The sequence below is a fragment of the Colias croceus genome, chromosome 24 (genome assembly GCF_905220415.1).
Source record: "Colias croceus chromosome 24, ilColCroc2.1".
NCBI classification, from domain to species: Eukaryota; Metazoa; Arthropoda; class Insecta; order Lepidoptera; family Pieridae; genus Colias; species Colias croceus.
The window spans coordinates 1,243,112-1,261,332 of NC_059560.1; the positions used below are offsets into that span (position 1 = coordinate 1,243,112).

At 32.0% G+C, this 18,221-nt stretch overlaps 1 protein-coding gene across 2 annotated transcripts; it reads left to right on the forward strand.

Annotated features, from left to right (window-relative positions):
• The first annotated feature begins 407 nt into the window (after nt 1-407).
• LOC123702879 (zinc finger protein on ecdysone puffs-like) lies at nt 408-17,948 on the forward strand. Of its 2 annotated transcripts, XM_045650715.1 has the most exons (11): nt 408-552; nt 783-1,082; nt 1,459-1,619; nt 2,745-2,994; nt 3,293-3,560; nt 4,081-4,199; nt 4,450-4,598; nt 5,225-5,390; nt 14,391-14,511; nt 14,826-14,975; nt 15,489-17,948. In XM_045650715.1, exons 2-11 carry the CDS (start codon nt 789-791, stop codon nt 15,692-15,694), a joined length of 1,884 nt encoding a protein of 627 aa, XP_045506671.1. In that variant the 5' UTR covers nt 408-552; nt 783-788; the 3' UTR covers nt 15,695-17,948. The 2 variants fall into 2 exon arrangements, with proteins under 2 accessions (XP_045506671.1, XP_045506672.1); XM_045650716.1 differs by lacking the exons at nt 408-552; nt 1,459-1,619 and having other exon boundaries at nt 933-1,082.
• The last annotated feature ends 273 nt before the right edge of the window (nt 17,949-18,221 follow it).

Genomic DNA, 18,221 nt, shown 5'->3' on the forward strand with positions numbered 1-18,221 from the left:
TTAGTGTAACATTATTTCGTTACGCGTGACATTTTTCCGTTACGCGCCATCTTTTTCTTATCCCTACCACGCGTGATTCGTCGTATTTCTGTAAAGTTGCATATAGTAAATTATTTTTTGAAAAATAAGGTCATATAGAAGTTTCACTTCTTACGTGTACACTAGTACACGTACACATTTTTTTTTTTGATGTCGTTCAATCTAAACCATTGAATAATGAAACAATATAAAGTGATTCAAAGATTATGTTCAAGATAAAATGCATGTAAGCACGTCATGTGCATGTAAGTCTTCAGCTTTCAAATTTACCTGTATCCAGCCACTGGAAATTATGTTCTAGTGACATGCGTCAAGCTATCAGCGCCACCGGCAAAAAGTGCCATTTCAACGGATGCCATTTTCTTTTTTGGCGTCGGTCGCGTATCGCATTTCTGTATTTTATTGAACACTGAATTATTTCTGTTTCTTCTTGAGGCGTTCGTTTGGATAGAACAATAACCAAAACAACAACTTCATTGATTTCATAGCTGGTTGAGTTTCTTGTAATAAAAAGTAAGTTTTTCTTTCTTTTTCATTATTGTTAGAATGTTAGATCTAGATAAAAAGTAATTTACTTTGTAGTTTTTACTTTTTACTAAGTTCTGAAAAAAACATCTCAACAATCAACTGTGTGTATAGTTAACAAAAATATAATAGATTAATACGTAATTACTAATTAGTAAGAAAATTTATAAGCAGCCATGTCATCAAACTGTCGAAAATAACACGCATATTCTATGCAGATCGCAATGGCCAACCGAAGACCGCCGCAAGGACGTCGCATGGACTTCTCTCGAAATGATCGTGGGAAGAGCTTCCGTCCAGGCGTATCACCATGGCAGGGTGGAGCTCCAGGCTCCGATATTCCCAACTTACTGCCGCTTGCCGGCGGATCAACTGAAGCAACCCTTGCTTTAGCGAGCAACATCATTAATCTCCTCCAACCGAGGCAGAATCCTGTTCCGTCTCTGTTAGATATGCCCATACGACGTGATTTCGGCCCTTCTATGGGACGTTACGATCGCGGATATGGGCCCAATCGGGTAAGATTCGCAACAGAATAACAACAGCACTATATTTTGTCGAAAAAATAATTTTCTCATTGTAAGACTCAGTAAAGCAAAATAGAAATTATCATGTCTCCATTGTCTGACAAACATCAGTCAATTTCCTTGAGATAATGCAATAATAGTACATCAATTTATTATTAATTGCCCATTTAAAATCACTTAATTTTAAGTTAATTACTGCAATAGTTTCTGCATTATATTAACTAATGATAATTGTGCACTCTTCTATACCTACAGGTCTTCGATGTCTACTTTAATTTAAATGTCTGTTTATTGCATAAACAATGTTCGTGAGGCCCATAGAGGCGTACACTTGTTACTAACATGGAATCTCAATTGTTCCCTTTAGATGGGCAATCAGAGTAATTTCCGGCGTTCGGGAAATTACAATCGCGCTGGTGAGCGTATCAACAGCAATCGTAAACCCTTCAGGCCCCATGATGGGCAAAGGCAACAAAACAAGAGTTCCCCGAAAAAGGAGGCCGATTCTAAAAGTAAATCCAAGGAGAGGTAAGGCACCCTGTGCATTTCCTTCCGGTGTGACTACCGACTGTATCCAAAGCCCTAGACACCTATTCTATATGAAGATATACTGTTCGAGGCGTTCACCGGCGTGCTAGCCACATACTGTTTTGTTTCCATTGCGGAAACATTAAATTTCTTTGTGCAACAAAATTCTTTTTTTTTGGGTTACCAACTTTACGTATGTCTTCACAGAATAACTGTTGCGGTAGTTTCAATATATGAAACTGAATTTTTCTTAAACGGTTAGTCTCCATTTGGCCACACGATTAAAAATTAATCTCAAATTCACAGTTAAAAATACATGATTATACTTTCTTATTTAGTATATTTGATTATACATTTAATTAAACTAACAGAAGAGAAATGTTCTAGAATTTATTATATAAAAACGAATAGAAATTATGTTCATTTCACCATATACATTCCATGGTATTTATAGTAATTTACATCATTTATCATATCATTATAATTATTATTTTCTATAAATAAATGCATCAAAGTGAAGACCAAAGAACAACAGCAAAGAACCTTCTATATTTTAAATTAATCATTTTGTAAATACAGTGTAAACTCTATATAACGACACTCCATTTAACGTCAAACTCCGTATAACCACAGAATACATAATAGTAGCTAAACGCTACAGAACGGACACTCCGCCTCCCGCCAAAATTAAACACTTACCTCACCCCGCACGATCAGACATAAAATGGTCCATATTTTTCTACAGGGACGATACGCAACGAAGATTGACAACATTAATCAAATTGACTTAAAGTAATTTTATTATTTTGGATTTGTGATTATCGTTTTTCGTAGAAAATGGTAATGCAGGTAATGCATAAGCATTTACTGACGGCCATTTCACGCTCTGTTTCATGAAATTGGATTGTAAATGAAAATAAGAACTTTTTAAAGATATTCTTTAAATTAGACTCATTCCTAGTTCTTGAATTAGCACATTTAATCAGCCTTAAACTTCATTTTATTAGAATAGACTTTAGCAAAAAATTACATTTGTTTCTTTATCAAGAATCATTTAAAAATACCACCTTTATAGACTTCACCTAAAAAATAAAACAACCTACTAAATGCCTAAGTTTAATCTAGTGAGCAAGACAAGAAAGACTCTGACTCCACGGAGAAGTCAGATAACAAGCAAGACGACAAGAAGGAGCCACAGAAGACTCGCTATGATGACATCAACCCCCAACTGCTGAAGTGCCACATATGCAACAAGAGCATGTGGGATGGACGCTCGTTTGAGAACCACTTGAGTGGACGGGCCCATGCCATCATGATGCAGAAGACTGCGGAGAGCTATGCACTCACTGCGGACACTATGAGACAGGAGTTTAAGGTTAGTCTGTTGTTTATAACTTATTTTTGTCCACATCATACAATTAAAATTAATAAAATTGAAAATAAAAGCTTCGAGTTGAATGTGTTTTTTTTACATATTTTATTTCTTTACTTCTTTCAAAACCAAAATTAAGATTACAATATAGAACAGAATATACACTAAATAATACAAGAAAGATAGCTTAACTTCAATGTTCTAAAACCTACCCGTTTTATTATATCACGCGTACACTGAAACATTTATTTATTTGACCAGACTTTTGAATCATTATATTCATACCAACCTCATTCTACAGATCCGCGAAATGAAGCGCACGCGCAAAACGGGCCAGCAACAAGTCCGCGACTTCTATTGCGCAATGTGTGACATGTATGCAGCAGACGGCTCAGCTCACCGCACAACCGTGGGCCATCGCAAGCTGAAGAAGTACTTGCATCCAACTTGCACGTCCTGTCACAAGGAAATGCCAACGAGGATCGAGTTAGATGAGCACAGGCTCACTCCGGAGCACTTGGGCATGATGCAGGATAAGCAAGAGGTGGTGGGCAAGCCGAAGCCGGAAGGTAAGATTAATAAGTAGAGATAACTCGGATAATTATGAAAGTTAAGTTAATACAGGAAAATTAATTAGATATATATCTCTAACGTCAATCCTTCTGTTAAGAACTGAAATGAAATGAAATAAATTTATTTGTCCATTTTATGTTTTACAATTAAAGTACGACAGTGGATCCCAAACAAAGTGAAATACTTGTGTCTTGGGACCCTGAGTTGCGCTTCTTGGTTATATACATATGTTATGGACAGTAGAGAGTTAACAAGTAGGTAAATAATCTAATGTAATGGAAGTTAATACAAAAACTAGTTGGATTTGTAAAAAAGTTGTAATGAATAGTCGATTTAATTTGATAAATTGCCAAAAAATGTGAAGTATTTTCACAGATAAATTAAACATAACATTTAACATAAGAAAATAAAAGATAATAAAAGATAATGTTTTATAAAAACGTAGAATACGGCATTTTATAGATTTCTATTTATATATTTGTAATTAACTATATTAATCTAATTTCGTTTTTACAGTGATGGTAATATCAACTCTGCATACTGAACAACTGTACTTGCGCGACGACAGACAGCGTTTCAAGAGGCACGATGACAAGGAAAGGGAAAAGAGGGAAAAGGATGGAGATAAGGATAAGGTGTGTTTTGCTTGTCCAGAAGTTCAGTAATTTATTCGCTTGGTGTTTAATTGTAAGCAAATAACCAACTGTTCATTAAATTTTTCACTATCATTTGTCACTTTACTAGAATTGCAAAAAAACGGACGCGGGTTCGAATCCCGCCTTGTGATCGAATTTTTTCTATTCTTTAAAAATTTATATTTATAAAGCATATGTATATGTACTATAAAACACTAATTAATATCAAATTCATACATTATTATTACAGGAAGGCGAAGAGAAAGAAGCCGATGGTTCTGAAGAGCCGAAGGAAGGGGAAGCTGAAAAGGAACAGGTGGACAAGGAAGACACCATAATTGACTTCAAGGAGGACGATGATCTGACCAATGTCAGCAGCGATAGGTTCCCGGAGTATAGGTATGTTGTTTCATTGTTTCACTTTTATTCAATTTATTTTTAAATTTAGAAAAAAAAAAATTTTTGAACAATATTTATTTTTATTTTCATGAAATTATTGTATTGTTATTGGTTGTTAAAAGTGGGTCAAATTCGATTTTAAAAGAGTCGGTAACATAACGTCACCCCGCACGATCATGAGGCTGGCGTTGACCGCAAGGATGATATGGAGCGAAAATTACGCTTGACAACATATTATTATTATAATGTGACATGAACACGCAAGTCACAAATGTGCCAACCCTAAAGCGTTAACACACACATTTGCACTCTGTACAAATGTCTAATGCTAGTGTGACTGTCAAAACGATAATTTTGTATGGAGTGTCCAGGGTGTGGCTAAGGCTGGTTGCAGAGCTTGACCGACCATCAGTGTGTACGTCAGTCGCGCTTGTCATATGTATGGAAATTCATAAAACCGTTCATAGCTAGACCGACCATACGCACGCGTATTGTCATGCGCATTAGTGTCATAGTCATACAATTGTTGATGCGTATCGTCAGGACCGACGGTACGCACTGACGGTCGGTCAAGCTCTGCAACCAGCCTAAAGGTTAATGATGATGATGTGTATGTTCGTTGGCAGCACGGAGCGCGGCGTCGGGCGCTCGTTCCTGCGGCCGTTCAGCTGCGTGCAGTGCGCGCTGTGCCGCAAGCTGCTGGACACGCGCGAGACGGCCGAGCTGCACCTGCGCACGTGGCGCCACCACCAGCTGTTCGTGCGCGCGCTGCACGACCGCGCCGGCAAGGAGGTTGGTGTGACAGATTTTTTTTTTTATTTCTTTCCAGCCAGCCAGTCAAATTGAAAAAATAAAACGGTTTGAAATTAGTTTGGCAGAATAGGCTTTTTTTTCCAGCCAGAGAGCCGCGTTTCCACCTGCAAGTAGACTTGCAAGCTGCTGTCAGACAGACTGTCGGACATTTCTTGCGGAAGTTTTCTTGCAGATGGAAACGCGGCCTAATGATGATACAAAATGACGTTAGATTTTTTTTTTTTTTTGGCTAGGCTCATGAACATTCAGTTTGACATTTGATAGGTTTTTTTTTCTTACCATCCATGTAAATTAAGATACGGTTTAAGGTTAGTTAGGCTGAATAAGTTTTTTTAACAGCAGCCGTGCGAATAATGATATAGTTTGTATAGATACCTATAATAGTATGTGTATAAGTAGAATATAGATGATATTTTAAATGTGATTATTACAAAAAGTAATAAAGATAGGTGTATCTATATAGATGTAGATAGGGTACACTGTCACCATGAAAATTGAATGAAATTTTTATATATATAACAGATGAAAATTATGGTAATGTGATTAATCAGTGTGACGTTTTACCTATATCTGGAGCCAATGAAGTTCATTACCTGTTTTATTTATAAATATTTTTACAGGAATATTGAAATTACAATTTTTGTATGTAATAACTATGTAATATGACAAACTGTCTTCATAGAATAAGGAATGACGATAGTGGTAAGGTATAATATGTGAAATATAACAAATTATGTAAAAATACATAAATTGTGAAAGGTAATTATTTTTTTATTGTTTATTGTAAAAGTGGCTGACTAATCAAACAAATATAAAAATTTCGTTTTATAATTTTTTTAATTGGTTTTAAATTGTAAATTTATATGGTTCTTTTGATATTCTGTTTAGCAAAAGTTGATAAAAATATGACAAAAATAAATGGTACACTTTTCTGTAAGTCTGTGATGTCAAATTAACATTTTTTTTAATTCATAGAAAATGTATTGAGATACATATTTCTTGTTCAGAAATCCAAAGTTAGATATATATATAAGACCAGATATTTTATTCAATTTTTATTTTTTGTCCGTCTCTTTGTTTCTGTAAATCTTTGAAACGGATTTCATGGGATATGAAAAATAACAAATAAAAAACATTTAAATATTTAAACTAATAATAAAAACTACAGTTTGTTGGTTTGCCCTACCTCGTCGCGATGAAGTAACAAGATGAGATGTGATTGTGCCTATAAATTGTGTACGAAAGCATTAATTTATGCGGGTACACAAGAAAAATGGCCGGCTGCAGCTGTTTAGAATAAATTAATCGAAATTGAACAGACGAAATTGACAGAAAGACATAAAAAGCACATAATACTCAATTAAATAGGTACATAATAGATTTGCCTCGTTACAACATGCAAAAGTCTCATTTATTACATTTCTCTAAATAGTGTAAGTGAAAATGTTTTCCCTTCCAAGTAAAATACAACTCCTGGCCGGCCAGACAAGTTAAGAGGAGTTAAGACAAGACAAGTTAAGACCAAGACAAGTTAAGTTAGTTGTAGTGTAAAGGTCTCCATTTCCATGGAGACCTTTATGTCACTACAACTAATATAAAACGTGAAATTAATATGGCATGCGGTAATATGAAACATATTTATCAACTATGTATTACGCTCATGTCTTGACATAGAGATAAAATCTCACATACTATAATATTGCCCTAGAAACTCTTTAATGTCCAAGTCCAGTTGAAATCTGTTCAGCCGTTCCAAAGATTACATGAACAAATGGAAAGACAAAATATTTATTATAAAGATTGTTTGTATGCTCGTATTGTGATTATAATGGTAAAAGGGTTTGAGAAAGCATATTATTTTGAAATTACAGACTTTCAATTAAATTTATGTGGGTTTAGAGAATTTTTGTCAAATGTTGCTAAACAGATGGAAATTTATTAAATTTTGTTTGAATATGTTACAAAAGTATATTTGTATATTTCGTATGTTTATTCTTAATATTTGTTAAGTGCAATAATGCAATAAGTAAAAAAAAAACATTGTGAAACAGTAATGAATCTATATGTGTATTATAATATCAAATTTACATAATTATTAATACCTACAACATATTGTAATTATGTTTTTATACTATAGTTGTTGTTATTGAAGTGAAACTTCTTTATCGGGGTTGGAAAAAAATTTAGTGTAACGTTTTTTCGTTACGCGTGACATTTTTCCGTTACGCGCCATCTTTATGTAAAGTTGTATTTCTGAAGAGTTACATATATTTATAGTAAATTATTTTTTGAAAAATAAGGTCATAAAGAAGTTTCACTTCTTACGTGTGTACACTAGTACATGTACACATTTTTTTAAATCTTAAAAACTATGTATATATTTATAAGTTGATTATTCATAAAGTAGTTAGAATTTTATTTCGCAGCCCGAATTATAGAAATACATACAAAACATTATTGTTCATAGTTTGAGGAAGATACAGCGAGTGTGATTGACGAGAGAGTTATGTTATTGGTACTAGAGTTGTCTAAAACGCTCATTGAGAACGGTTATGTGCATGTCGAGTGTTCTACTGATGAGGTACTTGAGAATTATTTATTTTATAATGGTAATAAATTTGGCGAAATGTATTTTGGATGGTTGGATGATGTAAAACGTTGTATTATGTTTGTTATTTACAAAAAATTGCATCCATACTATAATATTATAAATGCGAAAGTAACTCTGTCTGTCTGTCTGTTACTCAATCACGCCATAACTACTAAACCAATTTGCATGAAATTTGGTAGAGATATTTTGATACCCGATAAAGGACATAGGCTACTTTTTACCCCGGAAAATAGTATAGGTTTTATCCCGGAAATCCCACGGGAACTGGAACTATGCGGGTTTTTCTTTGACTGCGCGGGCGAAGCCGCGGGTGGAAAGCTAGTTTATTAAAAGGATTATTTAACTTTAAAGTTTCATGTATTGCATAAATGATTGAAAAGAAAAATAACTAGATTCTAAAAAGGTGTTCCCATCTTTTATCAGCAATACAAAAAGAACCAATGTTTCTGACTTATATTTTAGTAGATAGTGAAGTTCCGTGTCCCCTAGTGGGGTAAAGGGCAGATGCATTATGTGATACATCTATTTCACTGATCGATTTTCTTTAGGGCCAAGTAGGTGATCAGCCTTCTGTGTCCTGCCAGACCGAGACATTTCTTTATTATCGTCTCCACCGGGAATCGAACCCAGGACTCCTCGGTTCTACGCTCACGCGTTAACGCGTTAAGGCGGTCGTTATCTTAGTAATTAGGCATTGGCTAATAGAAGTGAAACTTCTTTATCGGGGTTGGAAAAAAATTTAGTGTAACATTTTTTCGTTACGCGTGACATTTTTCCTTTACGCGCCATCTTTTTCGTATCCCTACCACGCCGTGATTCGACGTATTTCTGTAAAGTTGCATATAGTAAATTATTTTTTGAAAAATAAGGTCATAAAGAGGTTTCACTTCTTACGTTTACACTAGTACACGCACACATTTATTTTATTAATAAATTAAGTGTTGAGTATTGGAATAATTTTATGTATATTTATAGGAGTCAGAAAGCGATGAGAGAGAGTGTATGGATAATTCAGAGTTGCAGAGTGGAAAACTAAATGATAATATGAATGATAATCATTTAAATGAGCACGCTAAAAATTATACTACAGAAGCAAAGGAGGTAGATGTATTTCTTAAATTTTAGTATTTCTATTTGGAAATTGTGTTGAAAAAAAGGTTAATTGCTGAAAACGAAGTATGTAGTTTTTAATAGAATAATAATTTATAAAAATTGTATGTAGTAGATATTTTTTATGAGTTTACTGTTTAAGCTAAAATTTATCTATAATATAATGTTTTTAAAATAAGACTGGTCACATATTTTGATATTTATTACATAATATTCATAATTCATATTATGGATTTACAGAGACTTGAAACATTGCATATTATTTTATATATATCATTCAAATTAAAATAAAGGGCCACCTTTTTAACTTTTCTAATATATGAAGTGTTAAAAATTGATTAATTTCATTTAATTTATACCAACAGTTCAAAGTTATGTTTTTATTAGATAAATACACAATAGTGGCCTTTGTTCTTTTTTGAATAGTACATACTTTAATACTAATACAAAATCCTCGACTCCACTAAACGCCCTGTCCTCTCCCTTCCTTTTGTTTGTAGAGTGTGGAAGGAGTACATTCGGATAGTTCCTGTGATAGCTATATGTCGTTATTGAGATCGTTGTCTGAAATGTGTCCGAATAAAAAACACATAAAACAATCTAATAATGTAGTAGAAAATGTTAAAAACAGAAAAGAATCTGCTGTTTGTGAAACTAATAGTAACAAATGTGATCATGAATTAAACAATAATGAACTAAAAGATGATTTAAATAAGTGTATGAATGAAAATACAATTGAGAAATGTGTAAATATGGACGTAAATGAAAATATCGTAAATAATGTAACTACAGAAGAAAGTAATACAACATATAGTGATGTAACAAATGTTTTAATAGAAAAAAATCGTAAAGAAAATATGTCTGACGATGTATTTTCTCAAGATAGTAATCCAAATAGCATTGATGAAAACATTGCTAATGAATTTGAAAATGAACAATTACGATTAAAACGTTTTAGTTCGATGTCTGAAGGAAATAGTTCGATTAGTGAAATAATGTCAAATGATAGTACATTATATATTGTTAGCAAGAAAATTCAACAAATATCTGTATATGAAAATGTAATGGAACAAATAACTAGTTTAAAAGACTTAGTGGCCAATATTAAAAAGATTCCCAGTGAAAATGAATTGAGAAATAATAGTAATATTGATAATAAAGATGTTTCTGAAAATGTTAATGGAGATGGTAATAATAACGTTTTTAGTACTGATAGTGAGAAATCGAATGATGAAAATAGTAATTTAGGAGATAACGCAAGAAGCTTTAATACAAATTGTAATAATGAAAGCAATGAAACAAATACAAATAATACTATAGAGGGCGCAAAACGTGATGAGAATGCAAATGTTGTACCAAGTACTTCAACAAATAATTATTTAGGTGATATTTTAAATAGAAATGATGTACAAAATTATGAAAATAACGAACAAATCAATTGTATAGTACCTAATGTAGTGATTAAGCAAGAGGTATATTTTTTACATTTTTTTTACTGACTTCAAAAAAGGAGGATGTGAATTGCTTAGCACCGACATCAAACCTATTTAGTAAAAAGCACTTCTAAATAATATTATGTAGTAATTAATAATATCAAATCTTTTTTTAATTTTTAATTTTCCGTTTTTGAAGTCGGTTGTTTTTAACGTAGTTATTTTTTATTTGCTTATAACTTTATATTTCTTTATAGCCTATAGAAGAAGATTATAAAGATAATGTACAACCAGCATTGGTTGATACAAACAAAAATATGTCACATAACAATAATGCATTGCTTGCTATTAAAAAGGAGGTATTTATAATTAAATTTGTTGTTAAAGAAACCGTATTAATTTCTATTAATATAAATTTATATATTTTTGTAGCCTTTAGATGATTATGAGTCGACAAGTGATAGAACTAAACCTACAAATGGATATAATAAACAACAGAATGATATGTCAATGGTTGTAAAGAAAGAGGAAGTAATTTACTTTATTTTTTTATAATGTTTTGTGTATTTAATAATCACAAAATCAATGTTTTTATCAATATATATTTTAAGAAGAAACTTATGAAAATAATGTTTTGTTTGTAGCCATTGGATACATATGTTAAAGACATAATTAAAACGGAAAGTCCATTAATTGTTGTAAAAAAGAAGGTATTGTGACAATTTTATATTCTGTATTTCTTGGTAAATTATTTTTTTAAAGCAAAAATAACTTGTATTGCGAAACGTTCTACGAATAAGTCTGTATCGGATAGATACGTGGTTATACGACTACCTATGCTATTTTCATACACTCCGTACCTTACTAAGATACGCTACAGAGATACGCTAAGCGTATAACTCGGCAACTACAATCCGGGCAAAGAAACTCCATAGAAAAGACATATCTGTCACTTTCGCATTATTACGCGGCTCAGGAGTATCGTCGGCCACCATAAGAGCCAGCGCGCCCGAGCAAATTTGTCTCCGCAACTATTCTGTCTCTCCCATCAATTTGTATGGGGAGTTGCGTCGCTACGTGCGCGCACTTTCATAATAGCCCATGGGTGGGAGAGACAAAATAGTTGCGGAGACAAAGTTGCTCGTGCGCGCTGGCTCTTATACGATAATTATGTTTGTGATACAATGATACTTCCTATGTAAAATGTCGGATCTGACATATACGTAACTACCAGTTAATATTGACATTTTGGCTTCCTGCCGTATCTGCAATATTTCTTATTATTAATTATTTAATAATTGTGTGAGATACAACAGGAAAAATAAAGTTTGACTTACGATTTACTTATATGCAAATTTTTAAATCGAGAGCAATATTAATTTGAATGGCGACGCGGTTGGCGCAGTGGTATAGTAACTGCCTACTGAGCCGACGGTCCCAGGTTCGATCCCCGGTCAGGGCAAATATTTGTGTGATGAACTCAATTATTTGTTCTTGGGTCTGGGTGTTATTATCTATATATGTATTTATTAAATATTATATTTATCGTCGCCTAGTACCCACAACACAAGCCTTAATTGAGCTTACTGTGGGACTAGGTCGATTTGTGTAATAATGTCCTATACAAAAAAAAAAAAAAAAAAAAAAAAAAAAAAAAAAAAATTGTATGTGATAAAATGATACTTCCTATGTAAATGTCGTATATAAAACATAGTTACTACCAGTTAAGTAATATTGACATTTTGAATTCCTACCGCATCTGCAATATTTGTATTTAATAATTTCTATATATAGTAATTGTGTAACATAAAACATGAAACATAAAATTTGACTTACGATTATGTATATTCAACATAAGACATCGTAACGCGACTAACTTATGAATTACATTTTATTTTTTCTCCTGTAAAAATTGCGTTTTTCACATACAGACTTGTACGTAGGACGTGTAGAATATGTGTATTAAAAAAAACAAGGTATATTAATTTGAGTTATTATTATACAAATGATAACTCCAAATTTCCTCTGCCCTTTTCCCTTTCACTCTGTTATAGCGTGTGAGGTCGAGAAATAAACGGGCAAAGCAACAAACCACAGAAAATGTAAATATTAAGGTTGAAAAAGTGCAAGTAAATAATAATATGAATCCGGCGCGACCTGAACAAAGTATTGTATCGAATAATACTGTAGCTAGGAATCAGGTATTTTACTTTTTTTAATATTAAGTTTTATTTTTTATGTATGTTTATTCAAAAATATGTGTAATTATAATGTCGTAAAATAATGATAAATAAAAATATAATAATTTTAATTTTTTTTTGTATTAATTTGTTTGTAAGCATATGTGTACCTATCATTTATTAAACTGTCAGACATTGTATATTTTAAATGTGTGAAAACTGTAAATGTAAATAACAGCATTTTACATATAGGTAATACCACAGAATAACACTGAATCTGGTTCCAAATATGTTAATTGGGCGAAGCAAAAGATAAATAACAGAAAAAATGCAAATAATCGTTATACTGCATATGCCAGGAATATGAACGATTGGTGGAATTATAGTTATAATTCAACATACAATAACTCTGGATGTAACCCATATTGGATGAACAATTCGTATGGTCAAAGTGGATGGATGAATAACCAATATTATTCACAATATAGTAATATGAATGCATACAATACACACTACAACAATTATTTTAGAAATTATTGGATGCACTTTTATGGAAATACACAATATTATAATTTTATGAATGGACAAAATAATGTCGGTGCGAATTTTGGATGTAATCCGTGGTATGGCGGTCAACAGAATATTTTCAGTCGACCAATGAAAAGGAAGAGGAATAATTCGTTTAGAGCTAGTATTCGTTTTTTTTTTATATTTACTATTTTGTGGTATGTGCTCTTTTTGGTTTCTGGAACTGTGTTTCAAGGAAATAGATGTATTTTTTTAAATAATCATAATGTGTTTTAAATTATTTTACATTATATTAATTTCAGTTTCTATTTGAGGAGAATTTTTGTTAAATTATTCTTGTAAAAAATCAAAATGAGCACATTGTTTATTTTTGCGATCGTTTGTTTAATTGCTAATTTTATTTATATTTTTAAGCACATAATTATAAGTATTTTTGTGTAAGTTTATTTTTAAGTATGTATGATATGTAATATGTAAATAATAATAATTCGTAATACTCATATTTTTAAGGAATGTGAAAAAAATTATGTTGAGAAACAGAAACACATTTTAAAAGCTATCAAATTTAACTTTACTAAACATATAATCATAAAATAAGCGAAAATCTAAGAATAACACCTAGAATGTAGCAATATATTGTAACAAACTAAAAACGCATTATATTAAATAGCTTAAAAAATAATCAAATATACAATAATGTAAGATTATAATTTCATACACCAACAGACTATAAAAATAATAAACTATTTAGTAATAATGTAACTTTAGGTCTCCAGTCGCCACACATATTATATGCATAATATTATTTTTTATTTTATAGACTGACCGGTTGGCTTAGTTGGTAGTGACCCTGCCTTCCAATACAGAGGTCGTGGGTTCGATTCCGACCCAGGGCAAATATTTGTGTTATGATCATAGATGTTTGCTCTGTGTCTGGGTGTTGATTATCTATACAAGTATTTTTTTTTCCATAACACAAGCGAAAGCTTAGTATGGGATCAGATCGTGCCGTGTGTGAAATTGTCTTGAAATATTTATTTTTATATTTGTTAAAAAAAATCAATGGGAGCGGTAATTTGGTGAGCGTAATAAATTTTATTCTTATAATTATCAACAGACGACCGCAGAAACCACGAAACGTCCTCACAACAGCGAAGAGTCGGGCAATTGGAAACGGCGCAAGACATCGCCCGAGTTGGACGAGGATGATCACGCTGAGAACGGACATGAGGCTAAGGGTGAGACGGTTATTTATTTACAATTTGTAACAATATAAATCAAAAAAAAATATATGTACATGGAATAATAGAACAGAAAGCGATAACTGCTTTAAAAACTTTTGAGTACAGGATGAAAACTAACATAAAATATATGAAATAGCCCCAAAATAACTTTTTTGTAATTTGGAAATTTAAATATAAATGTCACATTTTATTCTTATTTTCTAACATCCATATTCATGATCTATCTAGAAATTTGCTTGTCTAAAATTTACAATAGATTGTACATTGTCTGAAAAAAAAATAGTAAATTTTCACCACATCAATTTCAGAAGAAGAACCAACACCGGTGGTGAAGCAAGAAGAACAGTCGAAGCAAGAGGAGCCGAAGAAAGATGGCGAGACTGAGTTACCTGCAGCCGACGAGCTTGAAGATTGGGAGCAGTCGGTAGATGAGATACTGCGGGAGGTTAAGAAGGAAGGTACGTGAATGAATGATTGAATGAATAATTTGGGGTGCTGTGGGTAGGAATGAATGATTTCGTGTGTGCGAATTTTGAAGTAGGTGTCTGTTGGAGTGAATGATTTCGTCTGTGTGTGAATGAATGATTTCATAGGTGTGTGTAAGAATGAATGAATGAATGATATGAATGGAGGTGTGCGAATGAATGAATGATTTGGAAGGTGTGTGCAAGAATGAATGAATGGAATGAGGAACAAAAGAAAGATGGCGGCGAGGCTAGAGCTAGAGTCAATTAGACTTCTTCAAGAAGCACTTTTGAATCGTCATAATATAGATTTAATTATTACGGAGGTGTGTGTGAAGGAGTGAATGGTTACGGAAGTGTATGTGTGAATGAATGATTTCGGATTTCTGTGCAATATGCATTTACTTACTCCTTTTTAACATTTTCCACTTTCGTGTTTTTTTTTTCACTCTGTATAGCGTGAAATTACTTTAAAATGTATTTTAAATTGAACATTTTTACTTTCAGCGCCAGAACCGGAGCAACAAGCAGAGCAAGCGCAACCGAAAGTCGAGCCGAAGACGCCAGAGACGAAGCAAGACGAACAAACGAACACGCAAGAGAACAAGGAACAGAGTAGCGATGCAGCTGAGAACAAAAACACTAACAATGCAAAAAACACGCCGCGCTCGTCGCCCAGAGGCCGCGGGAGAGGAAGACCTAGACGCTTCTAAATATGTATGCTAAATAATAAACGAGAAAAACAATAAAGTATATGAACAGTCGATTATTTTAATGTATATGGGCGAGGCAAAGTTTAGAAGCTGCTTTTTTTTGTTTGTTATAAAATTTCGATATGGTTTTTGATGACAAAATATAGTCATTCTTTTGCGAATATCGGTTATAAAGTTCGTATATGTAATACAGAATTAATAAAATTGTTGGTTGTACAATTTACAACGACACGTACGTACAAATCAGACTTCGACGAGAAGTTTCTAAATTTCTTGTCGGCGTCTTCATAAATTCATCAGATTAAATTAAAAATATACAATTATACATATTCGTTATAATAGTTGAAGTATAGTTAAAAATAAAATAAAATTGTTAAAGTAACTGCCTGACGACTGGCTTTAATATCAAAACATTGTTTTTATCCTTAAAAATATTTAGACAACATAAAATTTATTTGAACACGGGGAGAACGCGCAAAAACAATCCGACTATTTCAAATGTAATAAAATAAATTGTAAAACCACATATAGAAAATCTATTGTGTCGTGGTCTCATTGGGCCGCTCGGTGGTCAAGAATTAAAAATTGCATAAATTAAATTGACTATAAATAGAAGTAGTATATCGCATAATAATAAAATATAGAAATACAACTAGTAGCTAGATTTAGATAATAAATATTTGCTGAAATAGATCTTACATCAAAATACGTAAAAGAATAATAGATTATAAATTATTAGAAAAATTCCACAAATATTGTTTTATACAAAGAATAGTTTGGATTTGATTGAATTTAAAAATTATAAAAGAATAAAAAATAGGAAAAGTTATGATTAAGCATTGAGTTACTATGTACTACGTACTAGAGAGGACATCGCTACTACACTATTTGTAACACGAGTTAGAGTCAATCGTCTCAAACCATGTTTTTTTTTTTTTGTTACATTGATTGGTTTTAATTGATAAGTTTATTCATATTTTTTTAAATAAGATAAACAATATTTATTTCTTACATTGATTGGTTTGAATTTATAAGTTTAGAGGCAGAATATCTACAAAGTGTATGACTCACTAGCCGCCGCGCTTGTCGCACAAATTTTGTTCGACGTGTCCTCTCTATACGTAGTAATAACACCTCAATGTGATTAAGCTCATAATTTAGCAAAAGATAGATGTAAGCAATTACAGATTGAAATAGACTAGATAATCAATACAGTAAAAATGTAGTAAATACGTAATAAACATATTATTGTTTTTAGATACCAATACGTAAATTATTATGTTATGTTTAATGTAAAAATTCTGTAAATGTACAGTATAATATTCAACACTGAATAAATGTACAATTTATTTATTGGTTATATTAAAATATGTCTCACACTTTCTTATGTAATATAAGCTAAGAGTGAGATAGAAAACTATAATTTGATTGGACAAAGAAAATTATTTTTATTAGGGTCATAAAATGTATATTAAGGTTTTGTAGTATTTCAATACAATGCTAAAGTAATTTTCTTTATATATTATAAATAGTAAAAATAGTTTCGTTTTGTTGAAAATCTCTTTTTTATTTCGTCTCTAAAGATAGAAAATAGATTTTCAACCAAATAAATGACATGGTATAAATCTTGATGAATAATCAAGTGGTAATATAGAAAAACTATAAAATATATATAGGTACCTACCTACCTATTCAGAAAAATTTTTAACTCAAAAAAACCAAAAGGTTGAATTTCAAACTAATGTGAAAGTTTGAATTTAAAAATATGTACTACTAAAAAGAAAATCCATACTAATATTATAAATGCGAAAGTAACTCTGTCTGCCTGTCTGTCTGTTACTCAATCACGCCTAAACTACTGAACCAATTTGCATGAAATTTGGTATGGAGATATTTTGATGCCCGAGAAAGGACATAGGCTACTTTTTATTGCGAAATATGTACCACGGACGAAGCCGGGGCGGAGCGCTAGTATACAAATAATTACTGCCTTTTTTAGGTGCAAAATAAAATGCCTAACAACTCATCAAGATTTATACCAAATTTTGTATTGTTACTGGTATCTTTCATATAGATTAGAGTTTATTACTCTATCTTTTTTCTCTAGTAATTATGGTATGTAAGTCTCGTGGGACAAAGGTGGCTTGATTATAATAATGCGATAATTGAAGTATGACTGTAACTCGAAGCTTGAATAGATTGTAGTTATATTATACAATTTCTCTTTTTCTTACAATAAATATTTACTATGAAACTTGTCTTTTATTATTTTACCCTGTGCTATAAAATACTGTTATTTAATATTGCTGGGCTGGCCTGTATGCAAAAAGCAAATTACACTATTCGTGTGAAAATATATGAAATGACCTTGAATTAGAAAACAGAAATTAAGGATCACAAAAATAGATTATACTCAAATCCAAGACATTGTTTATTAGGTACTAACTAACTGTATGTGTACAGCTCTCAGAGTAATAAACACGAAAGTTAGTAGAATGTTTGATACTCTCAGACGAAATCCACAGAT